The 21,691-nt window shown below is 41.7% G+C and overlaps 1 protein-coding gene across 1 annotated transcript in view; it reads left to right on the top strand.

Moving 5' to 3' along the window:
* Cadm1 (cell adhesion molecule 1) overlaps window positions 1-21,691 on the top strand; it is a 325,600-nt gene that overhangs the window by 276,830 nt on the left and 27,079 nt on the right. Inside the window, 3 exon segments of the mRNA XM_055621779.1 lie at window positions 6,203-6,302; window positions 9,756-9,928; window positions 14,653-14,739. Of these exon segments, the coding sequence (XP_055477754.1) occupies window positions 6,203-6,302; window positions 9,756-9,928; window positions 14,653-14,739 (360 nt within the window).

Below are 21,691 nucleotides of genomic sequence, written 5' to 3' on the forward strand. Positions count from 1 at the left end.
TGGGAAATCTCTCCTGTTTGGACTGGGGGATAAAACCTGGAAACTGGGAAGTCTCTCCTGTTTGGACTGGGGGTAAAACTTCCCATAGCAGCTGCTGGGCTCCTCGCCACCCTCCCAGGTTAATTCTGGTTGTATTTTTAAAGTGAAAGCAGCTGTGCTTTCAGATGGGCCCTGTTGCTCTGTGGTCTCTCGGCTGTGAGTCCAACAGAATCCAATGTATGTATCAGTGTGTGGGGTTTCAGAAAGGCTATTTCAGTGATTACTAGTCTTTATGAGAAATAATCAAGGCAGAGAGACCCCTGCCTGAAGCACAATTTGTAACCTAGCATTCTTTATGTAATCCAGAGCAGGGCAGCTCCTAGTTCCTGAAGATTACTGTGGACTGTGGGTGGTGATACAGCCCATAGAACCAAAGCAGGCAGGCTTGAGCTAGGCGAGAGTGATCCTTGGGGCAAAGGCCTTTGCCTTTCTGTAGTTCTGCCCTACAGGTAAACCAGTGCTGCTGTCACTGAGCTGTAGTCTGGTGTGCAGATCCAGTACTTAGAGAGTGAAGTTAGTCTTCTATGTACACTCTGCTTAATGGTTTTTAGCTCAGGGTCACATTCTGGGTCTGTGGAAGGTTGAGTGATTGTGACACTGGCCTATAAAATTTAAAAAGAATAGTCAAACAAAATCCTTTCTGGTGTTTCCAAAGATGCCAGAAATGTCAGGTAACCAACTGTGCCATGAAATGCAGGTTCATCAGTCAGAATACCTGGGCTGATCCTCAAATTTGGGGAGCTAGCTTGACCTTCAAATCAAACAGACCAATGCATCCACAGATTTATCTTATTTTGAGGGCTAAGATGGACTTGTGCATTTGCATTTGTTACTATTATTTTAGTCTGTGGTAGAGCTAGGACAGACCTAATTCTTCTTGACTTTCTGATTTTCCTCCATTTTTATTCTCTTCTAATACGAATACCAATACTTCTAATATAAATGTCTACTATGCTCCAAGCCCTGCCACTTTTGTAGTTACTTGCCTGGGGTTTAAAAACAAGACAAGATGGCTGGAGAGGTAGTTCAGTGGTTAAAAGCACTGGGTGCTCTTCCAGGGGACCTGAGTTTGGTTCCTTGCACTCACATGACAGCCCACAACCATCTGTAACTCTAGCTCCAGGAGGTCTGTGCCCTTTTGTTGGCACTAGGCATGTGTGGTACACAGACATTCATGCAGGCAAAACACCTATATCTGCTGTATTAAAAACCAAGCAAAGGAAAACCCCTCTTCAGTAATACTGATCCTGTATTCACAGCTGTGGGAAGCATTCTGTGAGTATGGACCCTTTTGTCAACAGAACTGTTTCTCAGGGGCATGGAATAAAAATTGATCCTGTTTGGTGAGCAATAATTTTAACATCCACAAAATGTGTAGTGCCTTCTACAGGAGGAAGTGTCATTGTCTGGTGCCCCTAGCAAGGTTGTATAGTCCCCCCCCCTTAATCTCCTCTGATAACCCATCCCTCCTCAACAAGTGTAATTGATAGTTTTTAACCTGTCCTTTCTCTTCCTTTCTTTTTTGTTTGTTTTGAGGCAGATGTCTCACTCAATAACTCAGGCTTTCCTAGAACTTACTCTGTAACCCAGGCTGACTCATAGAAATCCTCCTGTCTCAGCCTCCCAGTGGCTGGGAGTATAATTTAAGTGCTACAATTTATACCACACGTGTAGGAGGTCCTTTCACCTTGAGAGCAAACAACCAGCCAGGAAAATTAGTCACTAATGTCTTAGGACAATAGAAAAGCAAGCACTCTACAAGATGGCCTTTTTTTTTTCCTTCTGGGAGCTCTGTAGCTCCAGCCAGGTGTGTGCTGTCTCCTTGTGTGCCCTATGTTGCCCTCTTCTCATTACAAAGCTGTCTTCCCCCAGCAGTTTAGACATCTGTATTGTAGGGGCTGATTTTTGCTTTGAGCTCAAACAGCTCCTAACACAAACCAAATCTCAGGTTAATCTTTGCATTGTTGTTCTCCTCCAAACTGCAGTAATCCTCCATGATTGACAAACTCTTCAGTCACCACTTCCTCCAAGCTCCAGTGCACAGGGCCTGACCCAGACCCTGACCTAGCCACTTTGGTAGTAGTGGTACGACTGTCGCCCTTAGGGAGACAGGTTGGCGAGGGTTAGGGAAAGACTTGAGCCCTTGATCCACAGGCATCAAATCCCACACCCAGTGTGTTTCTGAACATTGGATGAAAATGAAGCAAGGAACTTGGAGATTAGCACTCAAGCCCTTATAGTAATAGGTAGAAATTTTCATGCAAAGACCTTGGGGCTGGTTGTAGTAGCCATGTCAAAGAATATTTGGTGTCAGCATGTCCTGATTTAGAGCTTCTCAGAAAAAAAAAAAAGGAAAATTGCAGGTGCCCCTGGGATAATAGATCTCCTGCCAGGCTATCAAGACACTCCCTCTGGTCTCAGTTCTTTTGTTCTCTGCCACATGGGAAAGATAGCATTCTAGGCAAAAGTGTGTGTGTGTTGGGGATGGGTGGTTAGGGCAAAATCACACACCTGATGTGCTATGGTCAGGCTTCAGAGAAGAGCCTGCGCATCTTCATTTGCATAGGAAATTGACATACAGGTTACAGAATCTTGAATTTCATCTTCTAAGAAGATCATAGAACGTAGTACAAGGTCAGACTGGCATGAAATCAATTGTAATCTGCCAGTAAGCCGTTCGGACCTCTTTAAGAGTTTCCTTTTATATTTCTTCCTTTATAGACAGAAAAAAGTACATTTAAGGAATGTCTCATCAAATCAGAATGTCTTCCTAAAATTATTTTTTTAATTGGTTACTACTATAGTGTGCCCTACGGCCTCCTGGTATTTAACCCTCTGTGCAACTTTGACTAATGAACAAATTTTGTCTGCTGTAGCAGTCTTGCTAACTGTACTTTAGAGGTTTTTTTTTTAAAGATTACAGTGTATTATGAAAACCTCAGATCATTCCTCCTAATACATTGGTTGTTGCTGATGCCATCTCTATGAGTGCAATGCTCCTTAAGTGCACAGGCCTAACTATTTCTCTTATTTTTAGATAGCAGTTCCATTTTATAATGACATTAAGCCATTCTGAGTGATATGTTGCCGGACAGTTATTGCACTTGGGTAGAAAGTGTCATCTGGCTTTTAGCCTTGTACCTGATGACACCAACCAAGATGTAAAATGATACCCCAGAAAATGTATGAGGCTTTGCCTCATTACTTAAAGATAAATCTTAGAGTCTTAGTCTGTTTCAGAAAAGATTTGGTGAGTTATAACATTTGATTTATGAACATAATTAAAATATAAATGATGAGCTTTGGCTCTTCAATTAGCCATCTGGATGGTTTGATAATTCGACATATTCCTATAGTAGCCAGGGTCTTTTCTGGGGACATTTGATGTCCCTGACTTCTTAAGCCATCTCTAGAATCCCCATGTTTCTGTCCCACTTGTTGAAGATTCTTAAGTTCCCCAGTAAGGGGGTAGAAAAGGGAAGAATTTTGCCTTTAAGTTTCTTGTTGCTCGGGAACAGATCTTCGTGCTCAGGCCTTCTGTTTGGTTTATAGGGTATGAAGATAGTTCAGCTTCCCATGGCCAGATAATATGCCCATAAATACTCCATGTGTCAATGGAAAGGGACCTTTTTCTATATAATACAAGCAGTATTGATGTGCACTTTTCCTGTCAGCCATTAAGGTAACTGTGGCAACTGTGTCCAAACATAACATGGTAGAAGCTTCTTCTGGGGCCTGGACCATAAATTAAGAAAATCAGTTATGAAAAAACTGGAAGTGTACCTTCTATGGCTTAAAATACAAATTTTAGCTATGGCAAGTCCTTCACTTATTGTTCTGTATTTCATTGTGTGATTGACAACTGGTAAACGGCTCATTGGGAACATGTTTAAAAAATGTTTAACTAAAACAAACTCAGTGGTACTAAAGAAGCCATGCTGTCAAATCATTAATGGATGTTAAACAAAGAGTGTACTGTCCTTAAAACACTCTCTTCTTGTTTGCTTGTAAATTACAAGGAGGAGAGAAACAACAGAATTTTGCACACAGACCACCAAGACTAGACCAGCAACTACAGACCAGAAAGAAAGACCAGCAAGCACACAGTAGGCACAAACTAGCAAATGCAGACCAGGAGACCAACAAAGATGCTTTGGCAATCACAGGTAGCAAGTACAGATCAGCAGCCATTCTGTTCTCCTTAATGAGCAGGCTGAGGTCCAAGTGCATAAACATCAACCTATAAGGAAACGTTAAGTTGCTGTCTAGATTCGGGGCTCTCCGTCTATGTCAAAAGTCCCCTAAGCAAGAGTTCCTGGGTACTCTTTGGTTTCTGAGGGTGAATTGGCAGACAGGCCTTTTGTTATCTAAGTGTCATGACTTCACATTCGTTTCTGTTTGTCCTTTTAAAAATTAGAGTTCATCAAATAACTATATGTCAGGCAGAAAAACTTGTGTCACTAAAAATAGTAACATACATAATAGATATGCAGTGCACTTCAAGGTTCTGTTTATCTAAGATATGATCTGAAAGTGTGTGCCCAGAAGCCCTTGCTTTAGACCAGGAGCCAGTGCTAGTTCAAGGTCACCCTGTTTATTCCATGCAAATATTTTTACCTTTCTTTAATAACATTTATCAGGATCCTTACCATTTTACTTTTCCAGTAAAGTCCAAGAAAGAGGCAGTGTTACTTGCAGTGGCCATCTGGAGCTTTTCTCATCCTTATGTCCTCTGACAAGTAACATTGTTCTTTAGAAAGCACTACCAATTCCCAGTGGTCAGTGTACACTACTGGTTGTTCAAGGGAGCTCTCTTAAAAGGACCTTAGTATCTTGGGTTCTTAGTGACATAGCAAAAGGTACGTGATGCGATCAAGACTAAAATATCATCTGGCAACAGCTGTCCCAGGTGATGACTTCCCCGTGCAGTGGCCATAGGTGCGTGAGCAGTGAGATTGGTAGAGCCCGGCCATATTTCTGTCTTCTCTCTTATTCCATAGGAGGAATACTAATGACCTCACCACTACTTGTAAAAGGCCAAGGGGCTATAGTTTAGGTGATGTGATTGTGTGGGAAGGTAAAACTAAGGTAATTGTTTTGACCTTTCAGCCAACTGATGTCTTGCCCTCTCACACTTATTACTCTCGGGTCCATTTCCAGAAATATACATTTACAGAGCCACAGAATTAAATGAAAAGCATTGGAAAATATCTGATTCCACTCAGGTTCTATTTATAAATGTCTTTTTTTATCTATCCGTGTTGATTCTAACTACTTCTGCTTCCCTCCCTATTCCCTGAACCCCCCATCATTCATCTCTGATACCCACACACCATCTCACTAGCAGTCACAGTTCTGAACCACTGTTGGAAATAAAAATAACTGTGTCACTTTCCTGAATGCACAATTGTATTAGAAAGGTATACTCAGCTTTAATTATGGACTGCCATTGAGAAATGTACTTCAGAATCAGAACTCTAACGCATTCTGTTCTACAGGCCTGTCTGGCATTGTGTTATCTCTGAGACCTTCAAGTAGCTACATCATTCTATGGGTACCAAAGTTGTCATCCTTAAAACCCTTGCTTATTCCACTGTGGGTAATGGATCCTCAGAGAGTAGGCTCTTTGTGAATGTCAATTCTCTTTCCTCTGTGTTTATGCCAGGATGGATTCGGGGCCACCCATCTCTGTTTGAGTGGAATTCAGGAAACAATTTGATAGCAAGAGCATAGAAGAGACAACTTATTAATATGCAGTGTCAAAACACATTGTCACATGGTAATCTGTGATCTATGATAAAATGTATCAATTCTGAGCACCACAAATCTGCAGCTTCACCTCAGCATGAAGGCAAATGAGTTTCCCTTAGCTTGACTGAGTTTAGAGATAAACTTCAATGTAACAAAATGTGTTTCACAGGAATTGTTTGATGTGGCACAGTTGGCTTATGAATCTCTTATCTATTCAGGGTTCACTCCTTAGAGTTATTAGCCAATTTAATTTGAAGAAATGCCAGGATTACTAACTAATTAGAAGGATGTTGCCGAAAGCACACGGGTGGGGACAGAGTAAGTGCTGGCAGTGTGGGGTTTGTGGTAGTATGCAGGTCTGATCTGCCTGGTGCATCCTTTGCTAAACATCGCACTTTGTGTTATCACACAGATAAACCGCAAGTGCATATCCAGATGACCTACCCTCTACAAGGCCTCACCCGGGAAGGGGATGCACTTGAGCTAACTTGTGAAGCCATCGGGAAGCCCCAGTAAGTTCTGAAGACCAAGGTTGGCAGAGGGTCATGAGCGGTAAATGTCACAACATGAAGATATGCATTCACAACTCATTGGCCTGTCACCTGTCTCCAGCTGTAAAAAGGATGGGAGATTTTTCAGAAAATGAAGAATATTCAATGGCAGGAAATAAATATCTATGATTCTTAATGGTCAGGATTGGGAGGCAAATGCCAGCTAAAACTGAAATTCTGGTGACTTCTGTTTTATTGGCATTAACAGGCTGGTCAGGGCTATTTTCTCTTACATTATATTTCAACATACTGGGGCTGGAAAGATGGCTCAGCAGTTAAGAGTCCTTACTGCTAGTGTAGAGGATCTAAGTTTGAGTCCCAGCACCCAATCACGCTGCTCACAACAGGCATATCCCACCGGCTGTAGGAGATCCAACACTCTCTTCTGTACCCACATATACATGGGCACATACAAAGACACACATGCATACACACAAATAAAAATCATTTAAAATATCAATATACCAAAATCAAAATATGCAGTAGAACGTCCATAGACAGACGTGTTCTTGCCATAGCTAGAAGATGGCTTTCTAAACTGTAATACACAGAGTTTAGAGCCAGATGTAGACAAAAGAATTTGCTTCCAAGAAAGGTGGTGTCCTCAACTGAAAGGCAGCTTTGTTAGTGAGGAGAGATTTAGGACTCTCTTCAAAGGGAACGTGACTATTTTGCCTAGGAGAACAGGAGGGCTGACAGAGTCTCGTGTTGCTGAGGAGTGTGATGGAGAGGCTCTGTTTACTCCTGCACAGTAGTCCAGCGTGAGTCAGAAGAGCACCCACTAACATGGCAAACAAGCCTTGAGGCTATGCTACTGCAAATATCTCACAGTCCACTTAGTGAACAAGAGAGCCTTTCATCTTTTTAGTAAAACAAAATATTTTTAAGGTGTGAAAAATCCCAATTCATGGACTCATTAAGTGGAAAGACAGATCAAGTTGGGATTAAGGTCACTCAAACTTTTAGGTCCAGAAAACAGCAGTGAGCTCCTTCTGCTGTCCCTGTGGCATGATTTCTTTTTTTCCCCTCAGAGATTTGGGTAAGCAGCATTTTCATGATTTCATATAAAGACCTTGGAGCATCTTAACAGAGTTTCCCTTCATATCCTCAGAGAAAATTCAGCCTGTGACGGCCGAGGAGCCAAGAGTGCACTGTGTCAGAGGGGAGTCTGGCTATAGCTAGTCCCTTTGGTCACTTCCGCTCTCCTTTACCCACGGGCTAGAGCATTCCCTCTGCGTAAGGAGGGAGAATTATAGAGATAACCTTTGGCGGAGGATGGAGCAGAAAAGAACCACTGTTTGGAGTTTTCTCTGGTGCCTGTGGGTTATTTGATCCCAGCTTTGGCCGAGCAGTCATTTTCTCTTTTAAACCCTTCAAAAAGACTCCGATCCTTTTATATACTTATTTATGCCCTAATTAGAAGCTTTCCTTGTCTCCCAAAGAATCCCATGGACGAAGGAGAATCACTTCTCAGGGGCCTTTGACTGTTTGCAGCACCTATATTCCACCACATCAGCTGTTTGACCTGCTAACCTATATTTTGTTTCTATAATTTTTTTTCTCCCGAAGAAGGTACTGTGTTCAATTGCATGTGCCACAGGGACAGTGAATGACATGTTTGTTTCAGGACATTTTTGTTTGTTTCTCTCAAACTAGGAAGGGCTTGTGGCTGTGTGAGCAAGCAGGCATTACTCTGCAGCTATCCCTCCTTGCATATTACCTATTTATTTTCTCAAGAAATTGTATACAATAAAAATGGTAATTTAACTTGCCATTAAATGTTGTGAAAATTCTCAGTGCTTACCCCCACTGATTGTTTTCAGCTGTCAAGCAGCAGGATGTGAGATCTGATTGCCAGGCAGCCCCATTTTCCACTGCCTACAAAGAGGACATATGCAGTACCAACTTTTAAATAATTTACCGCTTTCTGATGACAAGCCCATGTGTAATTAAAGAAAATTGTAACTTCACATCCCATTTGAACACTGGAATGCTACTTGACAGGCCTAACTTGAGTATCCATTCCTCATTTATCCCTGGGTCTCTGCCCATGTCACTGCTCCCAGAGGTAGGACTAGGCACTGAGAGAAAATCGCTTATGTGTTCAAACCAGTAGCATCCTTCTTGTCAAATAAAAACTGGGAACTAAGGATATAAGTGGGGGTAAGTGCACTTACCAGGCTCTGGGTTCTGTCTCTGGAATCACACCCCTCACGCAAAAGACAATTTTCAAACATTCTAGATTTGCCCTTGGTTTTGTAGGGAGATGAAAGAGGCACCTTGAAGAACACAGGTTTCAAGTTCAGTGAGTGAACGACGCTTGGTGTGTATGCACTCTTTTCTCCAGAGCATCTTGCCAAATCCTTAATGGCTAGCTTAAGATATGTGTGGTATTTTAAATCACTGAAACTTGTTTTTGATAAGCCAGTTCCCTTGTTGGATCTAGAGAGTCTACTTTTAGATGTATTCTTTCATCATTAATCCAAGAACCAAATGTACTCACGGGGCAGGTCCAGCTATATCTGGGCTTAGAGGAGCCAATACAGAGGGCTAGTTAGGTCAGGGGCAGAGAGAGTAGGTGGACAGGGCTGCATGGCATCTCTGGTGGGAGATTCAAGCTAAGTGGGGAGGAATAGATCATATCTTTCCAGAATCAAAGGATTTTTCTGAACAGATCAAAACAAAGCTCTATTCGAACCAAGGCCAATGGCACGGGCCTGTAATCCCAGCTGCTCTAGAAGCAGGGTCAGGAGATTCACTGCAGTTTCAAGGGCAGCCTGGTCTACATACCAATTTCTACACAAGCTAAGGCAACCTTGAGGGCAAACAGTAATAAAAGAAGGCCAAGGATATAGCCTAGCAGTAGGGTTAGCATGTGCAGTGCCCACGAGAGAAAGGGAGGGAGACAGAGAGTGCTGTCCTGGTGTTAGAGTCCACTTAAACTCACAAGTGTCTTCTGAGCAAGCAAACATTTGGTGTGTTAGTACCTGTTGGACTGATGCATGCACCACTAGCCATGATCTTGCTCCCTCCCCTTCTCTAATTAATGAGATGATTAACAACGGGTGAGTTCGCCCCTGCCTGAGTTAGTGGGAAACCATACAGTGGGGCATGTGAGTTTTGCACACTGGCTTTTTTGCTGACTGACTAAAGATTAATTGGAAATTTTAAGACACCTGCTTATATCAAGTCTTGAAAGCTTCTCAATACCTGACCATGTCTTTTAAAAGCTATTGCAAACATATGTTCAGCAGTTGCATAGTCTCAACTCTATGGACTTTACATTTCTCCAGTGGGTCCAGTTATCTGCATCACCCTGCATGGGATTTGTTTGCTGCATGGGTGAGAAAGTGGATACAGATGCTGTAGGAGGGAATGGCCCTGTGACTTGTCCTTCTTACCTTCCCTCTGCAGGCCTCTGATGGTAACTTGGGTGAGAGTCGATGATGAAATGCCTCAACATGCCGTACTATCCGGGCCAAACCTGTTCATCAATAACCTAAACAAAACAGATAACGGTACTTACCGCTGTGAGGCTTCCAACATAGTGGGGAAAGCTCATTCGGACTATATGCTGTATGTATACGGTACGTGAGAAGACAGAGCCTCACCTCCTCTCTCCTCCGCATGTAGCTGCTGCCTGGGCTTCACCCCCAAAGCCTTTGGTCAAGTTGAAAACAAAACAAAACAAAAACAGTTGGTATCCTTCAGAAACTTAAAGAAGTCTGGCCTCAGGTGGACCCCAGTGGTCCCTACCTGGGTTGCCCAACAGTGACTGTTCTTCTTTCCTCTAATTGTGGGGGTTTCCCACAAGATCACAGTCTCTAGTTGTGCTGAGGAGAAAGGCTGTCCTCAGGCACAGGCCATGGAGATTATGTTAGAAGTAATGTCTGAAAAATTCAACCTTTCCAATTAGTGGTGTTCAGCTCAGAAAGTTTATTCCCAGTAGGTTTTTTTCCCCCCTATGATACCTGGTATAGCCTTTCTCCTGCTTTGATGAGCAGAGCTTTCTTATTTTCAACATGAAACTATTAAATCCAGAAGACTTTGCAAGCGAGTAACCACTCACTTGGTAGTTGGAGAGACTATCTACACCTTCTGTTTTAGACACAATGTCAATTTTTTAAAATGTTATGTTTTCTTAATCAATATCTTTCTACAGGTTATTAAAGAATATTATCATGAATTTCATTTTGGATTCAACAGATATGTATGCCAGGTGTTTTCCACTTCTATCTTGCTGTTGATTTTATGTATTGTGAATATGCTCTATTAAGTTGAGAAGTACCCTCCCTTTATAGTTTTATGCCATCAAATTGAATATCTTCTCTCCAATTGAAGTCTTCATTTTATACCAAGAAAAAGTCATACACTGGCCTAACACATAATGAGTAACCAGAAGCAAAGGCAAAACCCTAATATTATAAATATTTGAATATGGGGGCCATATTTCTGCCTTCATGTTAGCTTTGTAAACAATCCAAGTTAAGTTACATAATGTGAATGTAGGCAAAGACATAAATTATACATATGGAATAATGTTTACATGTACTGTCTCAGAACCTGGGCATCCCTTTTGTGAAGGAAGAAAGGAGGGGGTATCTTTGAACGGAGAACCATCCTTTATACCATACTTATATGGATATGAAGTTATAATCCTTTGCCTATACTTGAAGTTTTTTGTTTTTTTTTTTTTTTTTCCCCTAGCACAGTGGTTCTCAACCTTCCTAATGCTGGGACCCTGTAATATAGTTTCTCATGTTGTGGTAACCCCCAACCATAAAATTATTTTGTTGCTACTTCATAACTGTAATATTACAGTTGTGAATCATAATGCAAATATCTGACACACGAGGTATCTGGCATGTGACCCCTAGGGGGGTTGTGACCCACAGGTTGAGAACCACGGCCTTAGCATAACACAGACTTGAAAGATCCTGTCCAGTCCCCGTATTTAAGTGTCTGGAGTTTGCTATCTCTGCACACTTCCAAGTTTTATTAGTGGTTCATACACAGTTACTGTTCTTCTCAGCCGTTGAGGAAGTGTACAGATTTCCGTCTGTGAGAAAGGGAGCCCACTTTTAGCCGGCAATTTGCAGAACTGCTGTGCTGCACTATTTGGCTGGGATGGAAGATACATTCCTCTCTGTGCTTCTGCATGTACCTCTTCCACCCTAAGGTCTAAGCCTGATGGGAGTTTCTCTGTCATTGGTGCCCAGGTTTATACACATCTGTATAACTCTTCTTATGGACTTCATCTGCTTTCTCCCAGTCTGTGATGCACTCAGATGCCTAAATTATCTGGAAAAACAGTTCAACTTACAGTACAGTACTATTCCTACATCTCAAAATGAAAACATTTTCAGGCCTTGTTGGGCAAACATATTTGCATAATTTGGAAAATTAGCTTATAACCAGCATATGTTGAGATCCCTTCATGCTGTTTCTGACATTGACAGTTTTACAACATGACCTCATCTAATCTCCACAATAACATCATGATCTGTGCATATTTTTCATATCATTTGGCATATGATGAAGTGAAGCTCAGAAAGATTGTACAGTGTGGCCCAGTTCACACGGTCCCCAGATTGCTTGTGATGCCAAAGCCCACTGCAAAGTTAGTCTTTGCAGGGCCCCTTATTCTCACAGCTTTTCAAGAGACCAAGCCCCTCCGAAGTAAGACTGGTCTTTTCAAATTAGCCCCCTGGACCTCACTGTACTATTTCAAAACCAAGTATCACCTATTTAACAAACATACCTGTATACAAGTGTATCTCTGATCCAAGACGATCCATCCAGCCTCCTAGGGATTCTGTCTCTTGGTCCCTGCTAGTAGCACCATTGGAATGGCATGCTAGCATTCTAAACCAAAGTATTGCTAGTCTATTAACAAAACAATCTAATAATTTGGGCAGGGATGGACAGATAGTCTTTCCAAAGCAAAATACTGTGATATTACAGCATTGAAGTGCTCTGTGAACCTAAAGTTAATACACTTCTGAAATACTTAATTCTCTGGAAGTAAATTCTCTACTTGAAGCATCTGGCTGGTTAGAACCCCAGGATCCAGTTGAGCTTGTTCTTCTAGCATCCATGTTGAAAGCACAGCTAATTAGCTTCAGCTCTTTGTGTTTCTACCTATGCTTGTTGTAATGCTGTGTGTTGCTTTCAGGACCTCTGGCATGCTGGGTGAGCACGCTGATGAGCTGCACCCCAGCTCCCTGGCTTCTTAAATAGTGGCCTTGTGCTGCCCTTCTTACTGAAAATGACCTCAGCAAGGATGTTTCACCCGATAATGAAATCTGATTCATTCAAGGTTTCCTGAACCAGATGTGAAGGACAAGATTTGCCTAGCAGTGATGGAGATCACTGAACATGTGCCATTTTTTTACATAATGAGAGGGACTGTGGCCTCTCCCTGGCATCTATCCCCTTGTTCATCCTGTCTGCCTTTTGGTTGAGAATCATATCTTCGATCACATTCACACTCATTCTTACCATCTTGCACATGTCACATGCATTTAGAAATGGGTTTGAAAATAGCATTAGAGCATAGTACAGCAAGTCTTCCAAGTAGCAATATTGCTGTTAGAGGCAATACTGTAATTGAAACAAACAGGAAAACCACATTACTTGGCACCTGGATGGGCAGGAGGTACTCTCTGGACATGGTTTACTTGTTACAAAAGAAGGCAGTGTCTTGGGTGCTGGCTAAGGTCTCAGGGAACCCAGTTGATCTATCTCTGAGGTGACACCTGTCATTGGTATAGCTGTGTTCAAATAAGTTGCCCAGTCACAAAAACACTTCCTTACCTGTGGCTTCCATAAAACACACCAAAGGGCAAGACTGGAATGATACTCAGTCATTTCTTAGCCTGTTCTTTAAAAAAGGTAATTTAAAATTTAAATTTCATCATTTCAACTTCTTACAATGAGATTTTGCATGGAATCCTTTTCTTGATTTGTTGGAGGCTACATTAAACAACAGTTTAATTTGCTTATTTCCACATCTTCAAGGAGAAGTCTGTCATATAGCAGAACCATTTGCTGTTGGTTCTTCCTTATCAAGTTCATACAAATATGATTGTGTGAGGGAAGCAGTTTGTGAAGAAAATGAAAACCTTTGATTATTGATCAATGATAGGCATCATTTTATGCAGGCTTTGCAGCCAAGCACCAAAAGAGTCATCCATCAACTTCCAGGAAGTTGTGCCAAACCCAGTAAAGGTGCAATATATAATTAAAGTTTTGATGTATTAATTAGACAATCCGAGAGCTCACTTGAAGATAAAAGGACACCAGATGTGTCAGGGAGAAAAACTTGACGTGCTTTAGATAAAATTTAAAATCAAAAGCCTTCAAATCGTCTTATGCTCTATTATAGCAGAATGATTGCTTAGTTCAAAGTCTTGCTGACAATTTAACATATTCAGTTTGATCATCTGGGCTAAGATTTTTTTTGCCCTTTCTGTATCCCCAAATAATTTTTGAGATGATAGAAGATACAGTGTATCAAGTACCAGACAGAGGCTTCCTATCAGGCTCCTGGTTTTGAGGGTCAAACCTCATTTATATTTAGCTCGCTTGTTTACAAGATGGGAAATGGTCTTTCATTTTTATCATTGTGGTCCATTTAGGTCAAGCTTTTAACATGAGCAAAGGCAACTTATTAATATTTATAACGTGTAAAAATTATTGACTTTTAAAAAATAACATCTCAGTAAAATCTCACTTGCCTGGAACTTGGTACTCAGTCCACGGTGACATTCTCTCTTCTTTGTACGTATTATGGATACAGAAGTGGTTTTCCTTCCTGCTGGGATGTATTAATGGAGAATAATGAAGTTAGCATTTGCAGGGAGCATGTGTGCAGTGCCATGTTCATTCTTGACTGATACAAGCCGTTAAATGCAGCAGCTCCTTTTCCTCTTTCTTCCCATCTGTAAAGCAGAAAGGAAGGACAGCCATTGTGCTTTCTTGGCACCCAGGTGACTTAGCCTTGGGATCTGGCGGGGCCGGGGGTATCGAGTGTTTAGTTGTTTTTTGTTTTGTTTTGTTTCTCACTTTTCTATTTCTCATTTCATTTCTAATTCACTTCATGAATAAGAAAGCTTTTCTTCTTTTCTTAGCTCTTCCCACTAAGGATTTAGGTATAGTTTCAGACTTACATTTCTGAGAAGGAGCTTGGTGGTGTAAAGAGGAAAGCCATCCAACAAACATCTCAGTGTCTCCATGCCTCTGTTTGTCATTACTGATCATTGTTGTGTTCAGCATTGTGGGTTTGATTTTCCTTTTTTTTTTTATCCAGATCCCCCCACAACTATCCCTCCTCCCACAACAACCACCACCACTACCACCACCACCACCACCACCACCATCCTTACCATCATCACAGGTATGGTACCTTCATTGCCATTGAAAATGTCCTGAATGTATATTGTCTTTTTGGTATAAACAAAAAGAAGCCTAGCTGTTCTCTGCAAGCCCTCTGAACTTAACTGTTCCTTTACTTTGGAACTCCAGAGACACTCAATACTATAGTTGAGTCTTAAGAATCTAGGAAGAACTTTAACATCTGAGCTGTTAACGGATCAGATGGTTTGCACCTTAGCATGAGGGAATTCTTTTTGAAGCATCACTACTCAAAGCAGAAACACTAGGAAAATGGCAGCTTGGCTACTAGAGAACCAACCAGTGGTTTCTGCTTGGCCACAGCCGGTGAGATGGTAAGTATTATGGCCTGGATCATATCCTGGTCTAAATTTCATCTTTATCCACACGAAAGAAGTACATGCACCAAGTTTCAGAATGTCTCTGTGGGCCATGCAATGGAATGCTCCATCTTCCTCCCTCCTCTGATGGGTGGCTGCTGGCAGTGTGGCTACACGGACTTCTTGTTTCCTGGGAGATTGCAGGAGGCAGAGGGAGTCACTGTCTTCCGAGCTGAGCACTTGTGTGCCACCTCTTTTTTATATGTCCTCCCTCCTCATTCTGTTGTCCAGTGGATCTCAAACATTTTGATATTGCTTGACTGGGAGCTTTCGAGTCTCTTCTGGTCCAGCAAGATAGGCCAGTGCATGGCAGTACCATACCAATGCAGTGTGCAGGGCTTCCTAGACCAAGCTTCCCAACCACCGTTTCCAGGTGTCCCCTCTAACGGAGGAAAGAATCTCTTGCAAAAGTGACTTTGCCCCTTAGGTCTGCTTCCATTAAAGTGTCTGAGATCCCTTTGAACTGTGAGTCCTGCCATTCTATCCCTGGACTCCTTGATACACACTGAACATCTCACTTGGTGCTCTTCAATGTTCAGCCCTTTAGCACCCAATATCTAGCAGCTACCTCCTAGGATCACAATGCGTTTTATGGAGACATTTTATTTTCCATTTGCTCAAGAGTTGATGAGATGACAGAATGCAAAGTGCTCAGTGAGAGAGGCGCCTCATCAGTAGATACTACAATGGATTGTCTAATCCAGGTTTTCTTCACCTTTCAGCTCTTGGAGTGGGACAAAGAACTCTACCATAACCCACCATTGAGAGACTTCTTAAATACTGGTTACAGACACATCTGTGCCTAAACTAAATGTAAAACTTTCTGAAAATCCATCAATTGGTGTTGTGTCTCACTCTAAACCTGTCTCCCTTTAGAGATTTTGCTTCTTAATTCTTGTCTGTGTGTTTCTGCTTGAGCTCTCTGTCAGTTCTCCTTGCTTCTTAGTGAACTCAGTTTGAAGCACAGTAAACCAGTCTCTGTCATCTTCTTTATTGTTCATTAGCATATTGAAGATGGCTCCTCCTCTGCTTGGATGTCCACAGCGCCCATACTGCCATTACTTCATCCTAGAAATTCACTTCCTCACCTCTTATCTAGTTAGTAAAATTGGACTAGGTGTGTACTTTTTCTTGTTTTGTTTGGCTGGCATTGCTGGCATGGCACCCAGGACCTCTGGAATGCTATGCTAGGCAAGCACTCTACAGCTGAGTAATAGCCTCAGTCCTTTAGGAATGTGCTTTTCTTACCCGGTTTCATAGTTTTCTGTGAAAGGCCCTTTGGATATCAGAATAAATAAAGAAATTACACACATCATTAGCGACGTGTTTGTCTTTGGAAAAGTATGACCCAGCCTTTATACCTCCTGTGGTAGAAGGTTCCATTTAGGGATTTGTAGGGATTTACATCTAAAGACAGTGAACTCCTCACTCATTCTGTGAATAAACTCCCCATTTCTCCTGAATGTGGAACAACACTTTTCCTGTGTGACTGGCCTCATCACTGGCAGACCTTCAGTATTCCCTGACTCTTCCTCATCACTACAATCAGCCCCAGAAGTCACTTGAGTTGTTCTAATTCACAGCTCTTACTCCTTTGCTCCCAAGGACCTCCTTCTCCCCTGAGGTCCTCAAACATCTACAACTCACTGTGATCACAGTTCCATCTTTAAAAAAAAAAAAAAATTCTTAGAATAAATAATATCATATTTCTGTCCACATCAGAGATGACTTTAATTGGAACGTGTCTACTTCTGTCTTTGCCGCTGGCCTCTCAGTCCAAAATAACTTAGGATGATCTCACAGGTGCACTTTGGTCTGTGGTTATTAGCGTTCAAATGCTTTCTACACACCAAATGCATCTGTGGTAATGAATGCCCAGATCTTCACTGGCACATCCAAGAGTCATTAAACTAAAATTGGTACTAAAACAACGTTGTGGAATCCGTTGCCTTAATGGATGTGATCTTTCAGGCTTACTGTATCTTAACAAGCCATGTTCTATGTATTTATCTTGCCCAGAAAGCAACTTGTAGAGTTTAACATTTGCTCCTTTCTCCAAACAGATTAGAGGTTATTGAGTTGAATGGTTCTATGTCCCATTTTAAAGGGCCAGGCTAGCCTCTAGAGCTAGATTGGTTCCTAAAGAATCTTCCAGACGGAATCCTGACAAATGGATAGCTAAATTAATTTCCACTCCTCCCCTCTAGTACACTGCTTGGTACGTTTATAGTCACCATTAGCCTTAAAAGCTTCAACAGCTGAATCCAGTGACAGTAACATAAAGCTGGCCTCTACAAAGGAAAAGAAGCACCCAGAGTTGGCTATTCCTCTACTTCTAGTCAAATGCAGTAGCTGAAACCCATTCCCTAGGTCAGAATTCCATTACCAGAGAAATGTATAAATGCAATAGAAAAATATTTTCCAAGCTCAAAGGGTCCAAGTTGATTTCTGATTTTTCTAAAAGAAGCATTGCAGAGCTATCTTTTATCTTCTCTACCCAGGGTAATGGAATTGTTCTCTTTGTTGGGAAAAAATTTTGCTCCCAGTTATCAAGCTCTCAAAACAAGCTACAGATACATCCTGGAGCCCCTTGAAGGAGAGGAATCTTTTACTCTTCCAACTCTTCTTGGCACTCCCCCATCCCATATCTTAGATTCCCTAGGTTCCTAGGAGAGCAGTGCCCTCTGCCTACTGTCCTCTCCACTTGAAACAGATCTGGTGATAAGCCAGACACCCCAGAAGTGTAGCCCTAGGAAAAATTTTCTGCAGTATGAAAAGAATACTCAGACTGGGCCTGGTGTTCACACTTAATCCCAGTGCTTCGAAGGCAGAGGCAAGTGGATCTTTGAATTGGAGGCCATGCAGCTCTACATAGTGAGGCCTTGTCTCAAAAGAGAAGAAAATATTCAGTATCTATCTGCCATATCAGCAGAGATGTAGCTTTACAACTGGTAAGTCCCTGACATTAATATAAGACCCCTCAACATAAAAAAAACAATTTGTGGAAGCAGTTTTGTGAGAAACCGTTTAGAGCCTCATTGGCATATGCCCTAAGGTTCAAAGGTGTCGCTCTTATCTTTCCTGCTAGTTGATGTTATTATTGGTTCTGTTTGGCTCTTGGCTTTGGGAGTGCCCCTCCCACCCCCACCTTAGTGTTTTACTTTTTTGTCATATCACATTTTCCATAGGGTTTCTTCATTTGTGAGAGCATATGCCATAGCTCGGGAGAGCATACAGATGAATTGTTTAACTTTCTGGTCAAGTTCATGTTTCAAGGATAGTAGCCCCTTTCCCTGTGTTTGGGTCAGGCTTCCTTCCTGAAATTTTCCTGGGAAAGCATTGTCTGTTTTTCTCTTTAATTAACCTGGATATTGTATTGTTCCTGACTAGTGGAGTTCTGACTTGGGTGCTTGATAGAGCGTGCCACAAAAAGTACTCAGCATTCAGTCACAAACACCTTTCACAGTTTAGATACAAAGTGCAGGCCAGGAAGAGCTCAGCCTGTAGGTCATGCAACTGCCATAGATTAAAATAATAATAATAATAATAATAATAATAATAATAATAATAATAATAATAATAAAGCAGCCTTAGAATAAGAATGAATAGCTATAGGGCCAGATTGTAAAATGCAGTTTAAAAGCCTTTCATAAGAATGAAGTAGGTCATTTCTAAATGAGTTTTTTCTCTTTTTTTTTTTTTTTAAAGCATGGATTCAATTAAATATTTTGTGTTTCTTGGAAAAGAAAATTGCAAGGTTTCTCTTATTGGTGTCAGAGCACTCAAAAGCCAATATACCTAGGAGGATGTGACTCCTAGCCTCAGGCCCATGTATTATTTGGACTTTCACAGCTTGATATCATAGGCTTTTTTACCAAGTTAATGTGAATCAGATCATAACACGGAAGGCCCACACGGCCTTTGTCCAGTTAGTAGTATTTGGAGAGTATGCCAGTAGGGGAACTTACACTGTAGCCTGTGTGCAGTGTCTCAGGTGTAAGGAGGGCGCACATGTGCTTGCTGCAGTGTCAGTGGTGAGGCCATCTAAGTAGAAACAGAGCTTTCGTCTATAAGGCTGAGTCTAACAATTCCAATCCTGAGCTGCTGGTATTGGCAGCATGGAAAGGCTAGACACTGGTCTGCTTTTAGGTAGGCATTCAACAAAGATTGAGCATCATAGTTTGTGCAGAAAAGAACTCTTTAAATCCCTTCCTGGGTGGTTGAGAGATGCCACGCAACTAGAATGTTCAGTGTCAAAGGCAGCAGTTGCCACAGAAGTGGTCTTTGTCGGTGGCATCAAAGAACAGACAGAATGTAGATACGAAAGGGTGACATTTGGAAATAAAGCATGAAGGACTGATCGTACTTCTAGCATCTATCTTCAAGGGGAGTGTATTCATGTTGCCTAGAGTATGCCCTTTTTCCCTGTAGGAAATACACATCCTTCTTCCTACAATGCTTACTGAGTTGCCTTCTTCCTAAGTTGGAATTTACTCCATTAAGGCAGTCTTCCCTCATGTACTGAACACTTACAAAGTGTTTCTGATATGCCAGTGTGCCTGAGAACAGGAATATTATTAGGGCACTAATTACTATTAATGAGCCCGTGTCCATTTCTTTTCATACTGTTCTGTCTACGTTTTCACTTTCCAATAATTGTAAACCCACTACCTGTTACCTCATATCCAACCATTTTTGATACATGCTGGTTTAAGAAGGAACAGAAGAAAGCCAGAGTACTGCAAATATTGAAAGTCATCAGAATCCACATTTTTAAAAAACAAAGTGAGGGATGGAAAGTGAGTTGATATATCTTAATTCTATGAATAGTTTTCCTAAGTGTATATTCTTTATTTAAAATTTAATCCCAGAGATAGAGATACAACCAATATCTGTGTTTAACACCTGTCAGCAAAGCACATAATGCAGATTTTTTGAGATTCAGAAATGATACCAGGAGCTCTTTGAGTGTAGGAACATAGGAATGAAGGGCCCAGTCTTCCAGGAACTCATGAGTCTTAGCCTTGCAGAGCCCCTTCCTCTTCTGCTCTGGCCATCACCTTCCCTGCATCACTCCCAGCTCTTCTCCCCTGGCTTGTGTCCCGAGCCCTTGGTCCTGTTCCCACTGGCATTCAGAGACAATGCTACAGGGATTGTTTTCCTTGTGAAAGGCAACCACACTATATAGATTCTAATTATTTTACAGAACATCTGCTTTGCAAATGAGAGATCTCTGGGGCCTGGGCTACACAGAGTGAACAATTTTGAGGAAGCTTTTAACAAAACTTGAAATTGCTTAACAGCAACAATGAAATCACCTCCCCTTCCTGCTGTTCTGGGTCTCATATATCCTCACTCTGAGGAGAAGGTGACACTTAGGAAATAATCTAGGGCTGCTGAGGTGGCTCCATGATAAAGCCCCTGCTCCTCAAGCATGAAAGCCTAAGTTAGGATCTCCAACACTGATGTCAGAGCCAGGTGTGGCAGCAGGTACTGAGAGTCCTGGCACATGGGAACAGAGACCCAGGGCCCCAGAAGCTCACAGCCACCAAGACGAGACAAAATGGTGAGCTCCAGTCCAGTGAGAAAATGTCTCAAAAAATTAAGGTAGCGAAACAGTTGAGGACATCCTGGTGTGTCAACCCCTTCACATGCACCCACACAGGTGAGTACACATACACACACACACACACACACACACACACACACACACACACACACACAGACAATGTCTTTCTTAGGGCACTCCAGTTTGGGTCTTTTAGCTTAGCTCTGTTCTTGGCCACTTTCTCCATCAATAAAGACTGGTATGTTAATTAAGCAGAACATAGGTGGCAAGGAAATTAATTGGAAAACCAGTAGAAAATACATTTCAAACTTGAATTTCCCAGCACTTTATTTTTTCTTTCAACAAATTTCAAATAACTTGAAGGGGAGAAAAAGAGGGGGGAAAACACCCATATTTAATATATATTGGCAAGCACAGCACAGCTATGAAGTAAAATTGTCAGGGGAATTCTTTGCCTGCCCTGGTGCTGAGATTTAAAGCCTCTCCATAGCAGAGACTGAAGAGGAATTCAATTAAGGAAGCCCATTGGTTCTGTATTGACTTTAGTTAAGAAAATCAACTAAGGGAAAGTGTATTAAAATGTTGCCAGGCTGCTTGTCCCACTTCTGTCTAAGAGTGTATGGCTGGCAAAACAGGAGAGCTTGAATTCCTTACACTAAGAGCTGCTCTAGGATAGGCTGGCTTTGTTAGGTTGTACCCGAAGCATTCTCCAGCATTCACCCTGGTCTCACATAGCCACATGCTGTCCTGCAGTGACTCTGTGTCATAGTACAAGAACTACATAGGTCAATTGGTAAGAAAAGTATTTAAGGTTGTGAATTTAATTTTGTTGTAGGATTTTCATTTTCATTTATGGCACCCGTTGTGTTTGAGACCACAGACTAATTTATGGATTAGTTTTAAGCCCCCAGTCTGTCACACTCAATGAACAATTCTAAGTTGGAGAGAATCCATCTGAAAGGATTAGAATGGGCCACACTGGGGCTTACACATGACTGTCTCAACTA

This window comes from Psammomys obesus, unplaced genomic scaffold (assembly GCF_907164565.1).
Source record: "Psammomys obesus unplaced genomic scaffold, mPsaObe1.curated_primary_1811, whole genome shotgun sequence".
NCBI classification, from domain to species: Eukaryota; Metazoa; Chordata; class Mammalia; order Rodentia; family Muridae; genus Psammomys; species Psammomys obesus.